The sequence below is a fragment of the Brassica oleracea genome, chromosome C2 (genome assembly GCF_000695525.1).
Source record: "Brassica oleracea var. oleracea cultivar TO1000 chromosome C2, BOL, whole genome shotgun sequence".
NCBI lineage: Eukaryota > Viridiplantae > Streptophyta > Magnoliopsida > Brassicales > Brassicaceae > Brassica > Brassica oleracea.
The window spans coordinates 18,559,394-18,575,769 of NC_027749.1; the positions used below are offsets into that span (position 1 = coordinate 18,559,394).

At 36.8% G+C, this 16,376-nt stretch overlaps 3 protein-coding genes across 3 annotated transcripts; 1 reads left to right on the top strand and 2 right to left on the bottom strand.

Moving 5' to 3' along the window:
• Window positions 1–829: 829 nt before the first annotated feature.
• LOC106320080 (probable RNA polymerase II transcription factor B subunit 1-1) lies at window positions 830–5,388 on the top strand. Its single transcript, XM_013758449.1, has 20 exons — window positions 830–1,122; window positions 1,204–1,282; window positions 1,382–1,443; window positions 1,527–1,590; window positions 1,667–1,784; window positions 1,874–1,949; window positions 2,021–2,116; window positions 2,294–2,338; window positions 2,664–2,720; window positions 2,820–2,975; window positions 3,075–3,140; window positions 3,396–3,519; window positions 3,679–3,735; window positions 3,841–3,968; window positions 4,042–4,215; window positions 4,297–4,410; window positions 4,513–4,590; window positions 4,723–4,770; window positions 4,937–5,005; window positions 5,106–5,388. The coding sequence occupies exons 1-20, from the start codon at window positions 1,054–1,056 to the stop codon at window positions 5,202–5,204; spliced, it is 1,779 nt and encodes a 592-aa protein (XP_013613903.1). The 5' UTR covers window positions 830–1,053; the 3' UTR covers window positions 5,205–5,388.
• A 1,373-nt stretch (window positions 5,389–6,761) lies between these two features.
• Window positions 6,762–8,669, bottom strand: LOC106327661 (probable LRR receptor-like serine/threonine-protein kinase RPK1). Its single transcript, XM_013765880.1, has one exon. It carries the CDS (start codon window positions 8,484–8,486, stop codon window positions 6,939–6,941), a length of 1,548 nt encoding a protein of 515 aa, XP_013621334.1. The 5' UTR covers window positions 8,487–8,669; the 3' UTR covers window positions 6,762–6,938.
• Window positions 8,670–11,201: 2,532 nt separating this feature from the next.
• Window positions 11,202–11,666, bottom strand: LOC106323611. The gene has a single exon (XM_013761706.1). It carries the CDS (start codon window positions 11,664–11,666, stop codon window positions 11,202–11,204), a length of 465 nt encoding a protein of 154 aa, XP_013617160.1.
• Between the last annotated feature and the right edge of the window lie 4,710 nt (window positions 11,667–16,376).

The following is a 16,376-nucleotide window of genomic DNA, read 5'->3' on the forward strand; positions in this document are numbered from 1 at the left end:
GCGTGGGTCGCTCAACTCAAAGAAAGCTATAACTAGAGTGAAGTACATCCCTCCAAGATTTTTCTCGTACATAAGAGAGCTCGAGAAAAATAAAGAAGTGGACATCGAATATGTACGATCATGCAGCAATCCAGCTAACTTGTTCACCAAAGCTCTTTCGACTACAATATTCCGAAAACACGTCTACTGTATCGGAATGCGGCATTTGCGTGACCTGTGAAGAAAAAGCTATGTCCATTATTTTCAGGGGGAGATTACGGCAGTGTACTCTTTTTCCCTTGTCATGGTTTTTGTCCCAACGGGTTTTTCCATGACTAGATTTTTAATGAGGCACTACGTAATACAAGATGGATGATCAAGGGGGAGTGTTACAAATGTGATCATCCACGTATGAGGACACTAAGCATCCTCTCATTGTTTCTGCTTTATCATCAGTACATATGTCACTTTGTCCTTGTCTTTATCTTTAAATGTTACCGACATAGACATCTATAAATAGAGAGGTTGTACTTGGTTATTTGAATAATCTGAATAAGATCAACTCTTCTTTTCCTCTTACGACCAAACTCTTCCTCTCTGTCTCCTTATCACTTTCTAACATACATATACAATAAATTATTATCTCTCACAACAAAATTAAATTTTTAACCATTGTTGGAAGGGTATTTGTATCCAACAGTTTGAAATCAAAGTATCATCAAACCTCTGCATCAATATATTTCAAAACTCTTTCAGATGGTGTTAATGGGCCGGACCTCGTTAATAATAAGAGGGAAGGGCCGGGCCTCGTAAGTGCTTCGTCTTCTTCTTCTGAACGAGTAGAAGTGGGGGAGGGAGATTCAGTAGAACGTAACTGGTAATCAACTCACATATTATTGGATTCCGTACCACTCTAAACCCTAGATTCCGATCTCTCTCTCTCTGTTTTCTTTGCTACCTCTTCGTTTCTGTGGCAGATCGAGAGAGAGAGAGAGAGAGAGAAAGAGAGATTCGTCGATTTGTGAAAACCCAATCGTATAAATTGAAGAGTTGATTCGTATCGAAATCAGGAGTATGTCGGACTGGCAAGTCAAATACAAGAGCACTGTGAAGGATCGAGGAGCTCGTGGAATCCTCAAATTAGTATGAATCTATCTATTTCTCTCTTTGGCTTAGTTTCTTTGGTTTGGTGAATTGCTTGCTTACTTTATATAATTTTGGCAGAGGGAAGGGATGCTGCTCTTCGTTCCAAATGATCCCAACTCTGATTCAAAGCTTAAAGTCCTTACTCCCAACATCAAAAGTACTCTTCTTTACACATCATTTATGAATAACATGTCCTTCGTTTCTTAGTGATCACTGTTTATTATTTCCTTCAATTTCTCATTGGTCAATTTTTCAGGTCAAAAATATACTAAAGAAGGATCAAATAAACCTCCTTGGCTCAATCTCACCAACAAGCAGGTTTCTTTTTGCTTACCCTTTTGTTGTGTAAGGCTGTAAAGTTCCCTTATGTCATTGAAGCTTCCTCAATTTTTTGAATATAGGCAAGGAGTCATATCTTTGAGTTTGAAAATTATCAGGACATGCATGCTTGCCGTGCTCTCATCAGTACGCTTCATCTTCCATCCTCTTCTTTTAACTTTTAATTAAATCTAACCTTTTTTTTTTTTTTTACTATGAGCAGCTAAGGCCCTAGCCAAATGTGAAGAGGAGCCAAATAAACCAGCTGCTGTCTTGACGTCTGCTGAGCAACTCAGTATTGCTGACTTGGAGCTACGCTTCAAGGTTCTTCGAGAAAATAGGTGTGTAAATGATTCATAACCATTAGGTTGATTTTTTTTCCCGGTTTAAAGTTTAATCAGGACTTGAGTAACGTACATATAATCTGAAGTGAGTTGCAGAGATTGCATAAGGAATTTGTGGAAACTAAAGTCTTGACTGAAGATGAATTCTGGGCTACAAGGAAGGTTGCTTCTTTGTGGTTTCCTTTAGTTTTTCAATCTTCTGTTCTTGTGGTTACCGACTTTCTTCATTGTAGAAACTACTGGGTAAAGATTCTATCAGAAAGTCGAAGCAACAGGTCGGACTGAAGAGCATGATGGTTTCCGGCATCAAACCTTCTACTGATGGGCGGGTATATTACATAATTCTCTCTACCCCTTCTTGGAAGTTATCCTTTCCAGTTAAATGCTCATGTAGGAAAGAAATAATGCATACCATATCGTCTTTGGCTCAATTAGTTCCATTTGTTGTTGTATATCATGTAACATTTCATCTGGCTTACTAACCACTTTCTTTTCTTTTCTGTCAGACTAATAGAGTGACATTCAACTTAACCTCCGAGATAATTTTTCAGGTAACCTCTTTGGTTCACTATATTTGTCATTGCTGTAAGTGCAATAAGTTTCGGAATCCTAATCGAAGCTGGATTGGGATAAGTTTATATGGTGAATGGGGTTAAAGTTGCAATTGGGAGTACATTAGGGCTGAAATTCATAAATAGATGTTCAGGTTGCAACATGTGTTTCCAATTGAAAGCTAAACGCGAGATATGAAATAGCATTTCACTTTACCTTCTATTTTGAGTTCGTTTGATCTATAAACATTTAGAAAGAATCTTCAGTGCTGTTTTATACACGCGACTGTCCTTTCCTCATATACTATCTTCGTTACGCTTTCAGATTTTTGCTGAGAAGCCGGCTGTTCGGCAGGCATTCATAAATTATGTTCCGAGTAAGGTAGCAAAGACTTCAACACTATCCCAATCTTTGTTTATAGGTTTAATCATCAGATAGGACGAGTCTTGACTAGCTTTGGTAGCTATTTTCCTACGCCAGATGACAGAAAAAGACTTCTGGACAAAATATTTTAGAGCAGAATATCTTTACAGCACCAAAAATACAGCGGTAGCTGCAGCAGAAGCTGCTGAGGACGAGGAACTCGCTGTCTTTCTGAAGCCTGATGAGATATTGGCTCAGGAAGCTCGTCAAAAGGTTATCTCTTTTCTACATATAAAATCATTTCCATCTAAATTTTATTGAGATGAAAACATTTATGGCACATCCATTTGATTTGAATGTCGTGTCTTGTAGATCAGACGGGTTGATCCAACTCTTGACATGGAGGCTGACCAGGGAGATGACTACACTCATCTTATGGTAAGCCAACTACCACTACATGAGATGGGAGGTTTGGATAACTTCCACCTCAGTGCGGATCAAGGGTTGTTGAAACAAAAAAAATTAAAATGACTGGCACAGCTATATATACGTCGATATATTGTCTCACCCTATTAGATGGGAAGAACTGGGCTCTAGTGATCTATAATATTTGCTGTGGAAATTTTGATATTTACAGTTGTACTGTATCATATTACCCTATGTTGTACTTATTGTTAATTACCCGTAACACAGGACCACGGGATCCAGCGAGATGGCACCATGGATGTTGTTGAACCTCAGAATGGTCAGTTTAGAAGATCACTTTTGCAAGATCTTAATCGTCATGCTGCTGTTGTATTGGAAGGCAGGAACATTGGTAAACACCTCTATGCACCTCTCCTTCGATACTTTCTTCTTACGTTTTTCACGGTAGCTAGTTTACTAAGTGTAAGCATGTGTATTGGCCTTTTGACTTTAGTTATTGGTGGTCAGTATACAATGATGCTCACTTATATTCTCTTAAATTGGAAATCAGATGTTGATTCAGAAGATACAAGGAGTGTTGCAGAGGCGCTCGCACGGGTTAAACAAGGTTTGCTGTTACATTCTGCTTTTGCTTTCTTCTGTGCTGATCCATGACCAATGCCATACTTAATATTCGTCTGACCTCACTATCTATCTCTGTTACCCCTGGTAGTAAGCAAAGCTGATGGTGAAACCACTAAAGACGCTAATCAGGAGAGATTGGCGAGAATGTCCCGGGTGGCTGAAATGGAGGATCTTCAAGCACCGCAAAATTTCCCGTTAGCACCGCTCTCTATCAAGGTTCGTCTCTTTCAATAAAAGGTTTTCACTGTTGATCATAGATTCTGATTTACCCTTTCTTCTTTGGAATCAGGACCCTCGTGATTACTTTGAATCTCAACAAGGAAACGTCGTCAATGAACCTAGAGGAGCAGGGACATTAAAGAGAAATGTTCATGAAGCTTACGGATCGTTAAAAGAATCCATTTTGGAGATTAGAACGAAAGGGTTAAGTGATCCGTTGATTAAACCTGAAGTTGCCTTCGAGGTGCTGTGCTGACTTAAAGAAACCATGGCTTATTCACATATTCCTTCGTTTCCTAGACTAAAAATGTCTATCACCATTCAGGTTTTCAGGTCATTAACCCAAACTATCTCCACCGCCAAAAATATTATCGGGAAGAACCCGCGAGAGAGCTTTCTGGACAGATTGCCGAAGTCCACTAGAGACGAGGTTTTACATGTAAGTTTCTAATATATTCCAATGTCCAAATCAACAATAAGCTTTGTATTCTGTTGTCCAATCAAATGCATCGTAAGTCTTACCTTTTCTTTTCATCTGCAGCATTGGACATCAATACAAGAATTACTTAAACATTTTTGGTCATCTTACCCGATAACAACCACATATCTTCATACCAAAGTAATGTTCTTTCTATCTCACAATCTCTTAAACCAAGAATTTGCTATATACGTATATTCCTGAGCTCTCTCAGGAAAGATTCAAACTTAAGATTCAAACTTACCTTACAGATGTTATATTGTATTTATGCAGGCAGGGAAGCTGAAGGATGCAATGTCCAATAGTTATTCACAACTCGAGGTAAGCTATGAAATAAGAACCTTGGAGTAATCCGTTAGAACAGTAGTTTACTAATATCTCAATACCAATGCAACACAAACATGAAATTGAATCGGTAGTTTAAGCGTATTGCATATAGTCTAGTGTGTACTGTTTCCTTGATATTAAACCGTGCAATTGGACTCAGGCAATGAAAGAGTCGGTGCAATCCGAACTCCGCCATCAGCTTTCTCTACTAGTTCGTCCAATGCAACAGGTTAGCTTCTTCCAGTGCCTACTTAGAACAGCTTACATATATCTAAACTTGCATTGTAATCCAGTTTATGAATTTGTATAAACCTATTTTTCTCTGCCAGGCTCTTGATGCTGCGTTCCAACACTACGATGCTGACTTGCAGAGAAGAGCCGCTAAGAGCGCCAGAGGTAGCGCCGGCGAAGCAAACGGGTCTGTTTAGAAGATGAACAAAACGTCTGCAAGATTTTTGTTTTGTTTCATCAGCCTTTGTTGCTGTTTTCGAGATTTTTCATTTGTTGTGATTTTGTCCAGCCACTGGAACTACAACAAAGGCGTTATTATTGTATAATGAAGACTTTATTGTACTTGGCAAGAACAAAGAGAGTTTCTTTGGCGTACAGATTCTCAAAGGACTTTGATTGTAAATCCAATTTGAGATTATTTTTCTACTTTCCTATGATTTTGTTCCTTTGCGAATCAATCACCTTTAAGAAAATAAATAAACTCTAAGATGGGTTTCTGGTCTAATGTTGCGTTAATCAAATATTACATAAACAAAGAATGATATGCATTTGTAATAACATAAAAAGCAAGGTGATTAGCATCTTACTTCCAAAAAAGTAATCAGTATAGAGCAATTTAAATCAACAATTATGCGAATGTTTTCCCCCTCTATAATCTGCAGGGTTTGGATTGCAAAAGCTTTACACGTCAACGATTTTGCTTAGATCTGATTCCATTCCTTTCTCCATCTTATTATTACCTAACCTTTTTTCTTATAAAATGGGTCAACGTTGCTTATCTTTTTTCAAATACAATTTTAGAACTAGTTTTCTAATTTCTTATAGCATTAGCGCGTAACTATATAGGAGATGGCTACAATAATTTACAGTTTAAGAGGATAAAAAGGTAGAATATCATCTTAGAATGTTAAGAATTCTTTTCGACAACTGGTGATTTGTGAATGTATTCATAGTGTTAGTTTCTAATGCTGTAGTCCTAATCTATTCTTTTTTTTTTTTATAGCAATCAAAATCTATCCAAGAAAATTATATTCACAAAATAATGTGGAACAGAAAATAGTAGAATCTATCATCCTCGCATATTTTAAAACATTTAGAATCCGACCCATTAATGGCATAGAATCTGTTCAGTTTATGATTATTATGGCAAAACCCTTCATATAAACTATATGGGACTCAAAGATACTCGTATGCGTTTCAACCATGGATGCTATAGAATGTGAGATTACAAAAGATTATTCTACTTACTATGATGGTGTGATTATGATCAAGCTTCAGCTATTAATAATTTTGTACGTGTTCCACGGTGGTCAGCGACGGCTAACAAAGGTGGGCTTTTACGACAACACAGTGCTGGTCATTTTATTCACTACAAGGCTCCCTTGAGTCCCAAGGCGGCGGCTGAGGAAGTTGTTCAAGTGTTTCCGAGATGGAAACCAAATCGCATTACACAAATGGATGCATCATTCTGAAATCATTACATAACACAAAAGTTAGTTTTCACCTTGTCGGAACCTGAAAGGCCCATTTGCTTGGTTATGAAGATTTAAACTTAACCAAATGTTACTTAGAAACAGTGTTGTTTTGATTCATTACAGGGTCTAGCAAGGAAGCAAAAAGCTTACAACGGCAACAACATAGATCCCCTAATACTCTCTCTTCATTTATCCCTTTTATGTCTTAAAGAGTTTTAGATCAGACAACATATGTTTTGTCTGAATCTGAGTTAACATTTTGTAAGCAACACATGTCTATCAGTTTACAGATTTAAGAGAATCACATTGATGATGCATATGGTGAGTACCGAGTAGAGTTAGTACACAGATGAAAAACCTCCTAGTCTGAAAATAAGCAAACAGACTTAAAAACAAAAAATACAAAAAGCTACAAAGCTTCTAATAGCTACTACACACTTGTGTTTTGCTGCTGTATCACAATCTAGAAGGGTGGATTCGTTTCAGTTGTTTAACAGCTTGTTTCATCGTCGGCCTTATCGAGAGGCTATCAACCGTGCATTTGAGTGCTAAATGCAGAACCTCGACCAGATCATCCTGAGGACCAGTCTCCCACAGTCCCTTGGTGAAAACCTCCTTAGCTTTGCCTTGACTCAGCATCATATGCGCCCACGAGACAATGTTGAATCCATTCTCGTGAGACGAGAAAGAAGGATCCAAAGCTCGCTTATCCGATATAAGCTCCAAGATGACAATACCGTAGCTGTAAACATCTGCTTTCTCCGAGACACGGCACGTCATCGCGTATTCCGGAGCAACGTAACCAAACGTTCCAGCCACTCCTGTCGTGACATGAGACTGCGAAGCCCCCAAGAGTTTAGACAGCCCAAAATCAGATAGATAAGCGTTGTAGTTGTTGTCCAAGAGTATGTTACTCGGTTTGATGTCTCTATGCAGGACTTTAGGCGAACACTGTTCGTGTAGATAAGCGAGAGCACGGGCCACATCGAGAGCAATCTTGTGAAGGACCTTCCAGTCGAGAGCAGACTTGGATCTTTCTTTGATGAAGTCTTCAAGGTTCCCTCCGGACAAGTAGTTGTAGATAAGAAACATCTCTGTCTCGCTCGCGTGGTAACCTATTAGCATTACCAGATTCGGATGCCTAACCATTTCGAGAGCTGAGATCTCGGCGTGGAACTGTTGGTCCCCTTGGAACCTACCAATGGAGAGTCTTTTAACAGCGAAGACATTGTCAGGAGAGACAACGGCTTTGTATGTGGAACCGAACCCACCGTGACCGATGCAGTTTGAGTTGCAGAAGTAGCCAGTGGCTCTAACGATGCTCTCGTAGGTCAGAGGGATACCATTGTCCACAAAGACTTTGATCTCCTTTGGTTCCACTACTTGAACTTGAGAGTTACGTTTGCCTTTTCTAGTGTAGATGAACAAGACAACGAGGACGAGAAGGACAAAGACTATGACTGAAGCCGACACGATGGAAGCAATCTCGATAGGGTACAAACCGGTTTTGTCTGAAGAATCTGAGCTTGGACTCGCTTCGTTCTCTGAATCTTCTTCTTCTTCACCGTTATGACTCATGAGTTTCCTGACAGCATCGCGTGAGAATCTCTGAACCCTAAAGTCGTTGCCTTGAAGGTCAAGGATCTCTAACCTCTTCAACCCCCAGATCTCCTTTGGAACTTGGCCTCCAAGATTGTTGAAAGCAAGAGATAAAACCCTAATCTCAGAGAGGCTTCCGACCACCGGAGAGATCTCGCCGCCGAGTCTAGTCTCGTCGAGGATTAGAGAGACGACTCTGAGATCGGAGTTGCAAGAGACACCGAACCAAGAACAGTGGTTGGAGATGTTCGGATCCCACCTAGACAGAACACCGTGTGGATCGGAGAAGCTACTCTTCAACTCCAGAAGAACAGTTGCGTCGTGGAAAGGTTTGAGTTTCCGAGAAGATGAAAACGCAAACAGATTCAGAAGCAGCAAGAACAAAGCAAGGAGCGTTTTCTTCATTTCTCCCACCAGAGAGAGAGAGAGAGAGAGAGAGAGTTAGAGAGAGATGAACGGCAAAAAACGCAGGATGATAATCAAAGCCCTGATTTTTCGATTTACCCTTTTTTCAGAAACATAAAATCAAATAAAAAGTTTTTTAAGTCTTTTGTAGATTTTTGATCTCTCTCTCTCGAAATTCAAGTTGCAAAAGATGAAAGTTTCTTTACTCTAAAAGAAAACGACAATTTAAAAAGAAAACAAAAATATTTATTGGCTCAATAATCAATACAAAAGAAAAAAGTTAGTTGACGTATTGGAAACAGTCAAACGAGTATATGAACTTCGAGGAAAAGAAGAAAAAAGAATGATAAAACAAAGTCTAAAAATCTACTAAAAAGCTTAGCTTTCAAAAAAATATATATTTTTTAATTAGGAATTTTTTTCAAAACACACTACTTTACTAAAGATCTAAAGTTTTTCTTTGATAGATGTTAAAATATATATATTTTTAAAAATGGTGATGTTATATTTTTAATAAAATAAAAATGTAAATGTTTGAGAGATAGATAGATAGCGTTTCACTTTCAGGCGTGTCTCTCTCGGTTTTATTGTCGTTGTCATTACAGACTTTAGAGAGAGAGAGAGGGGTAGGGAGTAGGACCCAGGAGAAGTCAATTGTCTGTGATGTTATATTTAAGGAGGGTCTCCACATGGCTGCTTCTAGTTTGACCAGCCAGGCTAAGTGTGGGACCTACCCTTTTTAATTGATCCATGAATGATTAGATTCCGAAAATCGTTTTAACGATCGTCACGGGTTTTTTTAAGTAGACGTGTCTTCCTCTGTGTATCTACGTCATAACGACGTTTATTTTACGTCAGGAACAAGGCCCCATTAGTGTTTTTTTTTGTCAAGTCTCTTTAGCTAAAAGAAAAAAAACACAGAGGTGAGCAGAGAGTACTATTCTTTTTTTTTTTTTTGTAACATGAAATTTAATAGGGTTCAGAGAGCAGGAACATTTACAACTGAAGCATGAAACAGATGATTCCAGAGACATGCTCGACGATACAACAAAAGTAGAAAGCATTATGAAACATGAAAGCCTATAAGAGATGATTGTTCCCAAGAACAACTAATAGTGGAAATCGACGTTGATACACCAATAAGAAGCGGCTGGACTGTTGCCCGATAAGAGTACTAATCTAGAAACTAAAGAAGAGGAACAATAAGGAAAGCAATATTAACCAATTTATGAGATGTTTTGTACTTAGTTTCTGCTCTTCACTTCCTCTCATCATCTTCTTCGAAGTAACTGTATGCAGCAACACACAAAGCAAAAATTCGGTCATCAAGCTAGCTTTATGTTATGAGGGCCCATTTCCATAATGGGTTAGAGAGGTTAATGGGTTAGTTTACGGCATGAGTCATGTGTGGCATATTTAACCTAAGACATTAGTAGTATATAAGGAGAGGGGGATAAGAGGAGAGGGCTTTATCTAGAAATTATAAATCAATTGTTCCAGTACTCCTGTCCGGAAAAAAAAAATTCTCAGATACTCCTGTCCGAAGCTACCCGGATTAGAAAATAGATAAATTTTTAATTAAATCCGAAAAATTATTAAAAGACCACGGAACTAACAGAAATTTGCATATTTACAACCCAACCAGTACCGATTCGCGGACCATCCAGACCCGATCCATAAAATTCGGATCTCTTTCTTCATAACTTTCGAAAACCTTGTACGACTTGGTGTAATTGTAAATCTTGGTGTAACTGTACATCGTATAAGACTGCGACTAATATAGACTGTATCAATTACAAAGTTATTCTAAATTGAACTAAGTCACACTTTTTTATTTGCAAAGTTCAACTAGTTTTGATTGTATCTTTTACATTTGCATTATGTTCTTTTACATTTGCATTATGTTCTTTTACATTTGCATTATGTTCTTTTACATTTGCATTATGTTCTTTTACATTTGCATTATGTTCTTTTACATTTGCATTATGTTCTTTTACATTTGCATTATGTTCTTTTACATTTGCATTATGTTCTTTTACATTTGCATTATGTTCTTTTACATTTGCATTATGTTCTTTTACATTTGCATTATGTTCTTTTACATTTGCATTATGTTCTTTTACATTTGCATTATGTTCTTTTACATTTGCATTATGTTCTTTTACATTTGCATTATGTTCTTTTACATTTGCATTATGTTCTTTTACATTTGCATTATGTTCTTTTACATTTGCATTATGTTCTTTTACATTTGCATTATGTTCTTTTACATTTGCATTATGTTCTTTTACATTTGCATTATGTTCTTTTACATTTGCATTATGTTCTTTTACATTTGCATTATGTTCTTTTATGGAGACAGTGTTGTTAATGATATATTTATTGAAGTTAAAATAAATAAAGATTACTTTATAAAGAAAAACTAGAGACATTATATTATATGAAATGTATTTTACATAAACCTAGTAAAAGTAGATAAAAAGTACATGCCATAACTCATAAACACACAGCTAATCTTTAATTGGCCAATGGCCAGCGGTCAAGTGAATATCATTGCAGAAGTCCCAAGCTGCACATTGCCAGAAACAACGATTGCATGTCCACCGTGTTCTAGATCCATCTAAGGAGACTACAAACACTGGTTCTATTACTGCGGAGCACCAACAATCATGTGAGACGCTGGAATTTATTCTTTCCAGTAGAGACATAAACACCTTAGGTTTTTCGTAACCCCAATGGCCTGAGGATACCGAAGTCGTGATCATGTAAATTCATCTGATCAACAAATTCACGACTAAAACTAGGATAGTTGTGAACAAATCCTCTAGCATCAACACTAAACGCTAAGTTCAGTATTCCATCTACATACTTGGCCCACAACAATCCTCTCTCACCAGCAAGACGGATTTTTTCCCTTCCTTCATCAAGTAAATGGAGGACGAAGAACTCATACATACCTCGGATGTAGATGGCCTCTAGATTACCGGCTTGGTAGCACCTAAGCCTGAATGTCCTTAAAGCATTAGCCTCATCAATCCAGTCATTCAAGTTAAAGAGATCTTCAGATCGGTAGAAGTATTCTTCTCTGCCAATTTGATTGAACCCAGAGAAAGCAATTCTTGCACTACCGAAGTCTCGGAGATGGCTTGTTGCTACCTCTAAGAGAATCTTATGAAGCATGGAAGGAGGGAGAGAGCCAAGTTAAAGTTCGACATGGAGAGATATTTGTTTAATCAAGTAAATGGAGAGATTTTCGTTTTACTTATTTGGAGAAGGTGATAAACCCTTTTATAATGGGGGTGATCCTCTAACCGAAATACACGTAGTATGGAAGTTCAACTGACGTGTAGAGAAAAGTATAAACTGAGTATTTATTACCCCACTTAAGTTCAAGTTGTAACTCTTCCATTTAAGGGGAGACGGCGCGACGAGACACGAGTTCAGAAGACACGACTTCTCTCTCCTACAGTTGCATCTCTTGGAATTGGAACTGGAACTTTGTATAACTTTAACTTATTAAGATATAACAATGCATAAGTAAGTGAAACTAAATGATTTAGACTGTCTAAATTTATGAAACTAAGAAAAACGTAACAATTTATATTGTATAAATATTTGAAACTATGTAAAACTTAACGAAATTTAGATAGTATGTTGTTATATTTTGGAAGATATGATCGGTATCCAAAAATTATTATACTTAGTGGATATATTTAATGACAGAAACTAGCAGTATAGGAGATAATAAATGTAAAAGTGAATATTTAGTTTGAGAAAAATCCTATAATTAATGATTCAAGCAGTGGCGTGTCCATTTAAGGGTGATTTGATAGACTCCCTAATAAAGCAAGACTTCTCTCACACGCCTTCTGACTGCAACAGTCGCATGTCTGGAATTTGGAAATTTGTATAACTTTAATTTATTAAGATTTATAACTATGTATAAGTAAGTGAAACTGAGTTATTTAGATTGTCTAAATTTATGAAACTAAGAAAAACGTAACAATTTAGATTGTATAAATATTTGAAACTATGTAAAACTTAACGAAATTTAGATAGTATATTTTTATATTTTGATAGTAATGATCAGTATCCAAAACTTATTATACTTAAGGATATATTTAATGACAAAAACTAGCAGTATAGGAGATAATAAATGTAAATGTTAGTATTTAGTTTGAGAAAAAACATGTAATTAATGATAATGATGGACTCCGCGAAATAACTGCCCGTCTCGCATGAAAAAGTCTCTTATAATAATAATTACACTTGCATTTAAACACCACAACACTACACCGTCTACAATCATCATTACCATTGCATTTAAACTCCACCACAGTAAGTTAAATCGTCTCCTTCAGTCCGGATATAAAATTTCTCCGCAAAATTCACCAAAAAGAAAAGCAAAGAAAGGATTCATCATCTCCTCTCTTAACAAACAAGATGACACAATACAATAAACTTTCTGCAGTTTCTTATAACCCCAAGATCACGTCTTGGCGTTTCAGAGTCAAAATACACAGGATCTACCCTTTCTATTCCTATGTTACCAGCAGTGTACCTTTCTATAAATATGTCCTAGCAGATGAAGAGGTACGTGTTAAATCATCATCTATCGAGTTTCTAATAACATGTAACCGTGAAAAATAAAAACTTGATCCTTGTACTTTATTTATGTAGGGAACCAAGATGGAGATGATCATTTATTGGAATTCTGATAGGTTTCGAGGCCTAGAGAAGCAAAAGGGAAAATGGGTGGAAATCTTTTGAGTAAAAGTTAACTGTTCCTATCTAGGTTTCCAGACAACTAACTCTCGGTTCAATCTATCTGCTACGCGCAATACACAGGTCCACATCATCGATCCTCTGAACAATCGGCTTTTCATGGACTTCAAGAACATCCATGTAATCCCTCACATGTACCACAGGGACCGAAACTATCCCATAGGTATGAATGCTACTAGAATTAAAATATATTCACATATTTAGATGTTAGTAACCGCAACAGTCGCATGTCTTGGATTCAGAACTTTGTAATGTATTAAAAATATAACTATGTATAAGTAAGTGAAACTAAGTGATTTAGATTGTCTAAAATTATGAAACTAAGAAAAACGTAACATTATCCGGTAGATACAATGGGAGTGGTCTTCAACACGTAAGCCCATTTCGATGACCCTGCAAGTCCAACGATGGTGTTTTACATAAGGTACAACATGTAAGTAGAAAGTAACATATGATCAAAGCAAAATTTATCTATACTGTAATTGACGCACCTTTTTTTATTCTGAATAGTGACAGTCGGATAAAATGAGTGGCAACTGGCGCTCATGCTTATGCCTTCCAGGATGGTCTTGAAAACATGAAGGGTCGTGGACAGGTGATTGTGGTCCTTAAGATGTGGAGGGTCTGGAAATTTTTGAGTAAGTGTAGTTTATGTGTCTAGTTTTAAACGTGATAGTTGAGTAAAACCTTTACTAAACTCATTTACACAGGTTATTTTGGTCCTCCTGGTCTATGGCTTGAGACCGAGGGTGGATTATCTGACTTCAGGTTCAATCCGCGTTTGCCGGAGGTTGAGGAGTTCAGGCAGTCTCTACTACGCAATGACCCTTATGTTCAACGATATGGGGCTGTATGTCTTTTGTAAATCTTGTTGTTCTCAACGTTCTCCATCTTCGTAATTGTCTTTAACTTGGTGAAACTTTGTTTAAATGTTGGTGAACCTATGTCAAATGTTGGTGAAACATCGTGGTTTTATCTTTTTCAGTTTTCCAACTTCGAAAAACATAGATGAACTACAAGTTCGTGCTCCTATAAACTGGTATAAATTTGTGTTTTCACTTAATCAATTGTCCAACTTTGTAAAATTTAGACAAAGTTGAAATTCGTTTTCGTTTAAATAGGTCAGACTTTGTGTTACTTTCACTTTCTCAATTGTCTAACATCGTAAAAATTATAGAAGCTTTTTCGATAGATCAAACTACATAGTTATCCAACTTCACATAACTTAGGAGAAACTTACAAAAAAACTTAGAAAAAAACTGAAAATAGCTGGAAGTCTCTTAGGAATTACTTCATGAATTAATTCCTAGAACTAAAACGACAGCAAGAATAACACAACCTCTTGATATCTTTATCTTGGGCTCCATTATTTTGGGACCTTCACTGACTTCAATTTCTCAAATTATTGTTGCTTTGAGAAATTGAACTTCTTCTTCTAGCATTCGAACTTGGTTGTCCAACTGTTGTATCTCATCGGTGAAAGCTTCATCAACCCATTTGAAGACGTGGTTGTCGTTCTCAAGCTACAACGGATTAAACGTACCAATTAAAAGAAGAACGAGTAAGCCTTCAATAACAAAAGATAAACGGATGTACCCTTAGTGACACCGCATAGATACACCGATAATACCGACAATATGGGTTTTGATTGATTTTGGAGATGAGCTCGGTGATGCACACCCCGCACCAACACTTACTAGGTATTCCCGGAGTTCTTACTCGTCTCCGACCACCGGTCGTGGAAGAAGAAGCGGACATCTCCACTATTTCTCTCTCGGGGTTGGGGGGAGTTCGAATGGGAGAGAGATAAATTAGGGAAGAGAGAGAAAGGAGAAGATAGCGAATGGAGAAAATAAAAAAAGGTCTTTAATACTTCGATTAAACGATTTTGGGGTTTTATCAAATTGGGAAGAGGGAAATTCGAAATTCGAAAAGCTGGGAGGAAAATTTTATTCAAGGATTTTCGTGGTCAAAGTTTCACCAAGTTTTTAGTTTTACAAAAAACATCAAAGTTGTACTTTTTAATTATTTCCATTTATATTAGTTATACTCTACTTGAATGACTGATTTTATAGTTATACCAATTATATTATGTTTCCTTGGTTCATTTCTCATACGATCATGTACACATAAACTTGATTTCTTACCATTAGCAAATTTTTAAATGTAACGAGGTGAGTATTAACGAAAAAGCTATGAGAACTCAGTGTATTTCCTAAATGATTGCTAACAAGCAATGAAATGAAATGAAATTTTTATAATTCTGATTAAATTATAATTTTAATAATAAATCACCATCTTATTACTTCCATGACTTATTAACAAGTTTAGAATTTACAATCATATTACTCAGTTTACCTATCGTAGTTTTACCAGTAAAGGAAAAAAGTTTCACTTGGTTGTACAACACACAAATACAAATTTCACCTCACAACGTTCCCATACGATAAAAACATCAAAACTGAAAGCGAAAGGCTTACAACCTACTTCACATCAAAACTTAAAGCAAAAGGTTTACAACCTACTCCTCTTTTGTTTCTTCTGGGGGGGTTCATCGTGTTCCAAACTAGTGCCCACATTCTCTTCTTCTCCATATCCACTCTCACGCTCGCTATAATTCTTACTACAAGAGCTTTCTCCAACTCTTGATAGTTGCTTGGTTATTTGAACTATTTGCAATTCTTGGATGTCTTCCACATGAAAAATACTTCTTCTTTGCTCTCTATCCACTGATGTTAGATAAACAAACACATCTTCATCATCCAAAATATATGATTGCCTCTTAGGTTCCACTACCAATGGATTGTAACCCAAATTGAGCTTCTTCGTTAACAGATCTATTCCCATCTTCCTGCATATCCTCTCCTTCAACAATGAATAAGTGATCTCCTCCAATGATGATGTCTTAAAGGATATAGCATACAAACGAGCATCGGTTGGAATCCATTCATAATCATCTCCAGCCTTCGAATAATGTCCATCATAATCAAAGTGTATGTTCGTCGAAAAAAGACACATTGTCTGCAATATAAAAAGATTAAACCATTAAAGTTATACATTGTTATACAGTTATACCATTAAAGTTATACTTCGTTATACCATGTT

Bases quoted from the DNA above. Each gene is read 5' to 3' on its own strand.
- LOC106327661 (XM_013765880.1), bottom strand. From the start codon at position 8,486: ATGAAGAAAACGCTCCTTGCTTTGTTCTTGCTGCTTCTGAATCTGTTT.
- LOC106323611 (XM_013761706.1), bottom strand. From the start codon at position 11,666: ATGCTTCATAAGATTCTCTTAGAGGTAGCAACAAGCCATCTCCGAGAC.
- LOC106320080 (XM_013758449.1), top strand. From the start codon at position 1,054: ATGTCGGACTGGCAAGTCAAATACAAGAGCACTGTGAAGGATCGAGGA. The intron at 4,411-4,512 runs GTAAGTTTCTAA...TTTCATCTGCAG, and splicing joins CTAGAGACGAGGTTTTACAT to CATTGGACATCAATACAAGA. The intron at 4,771-4,936 runs GTAAGCTATGAA...AATTGGACTCAG, and splicing joins ATAGTTATTCACAACTCGAG to GCAATGAAAGAGTCGGTGCA.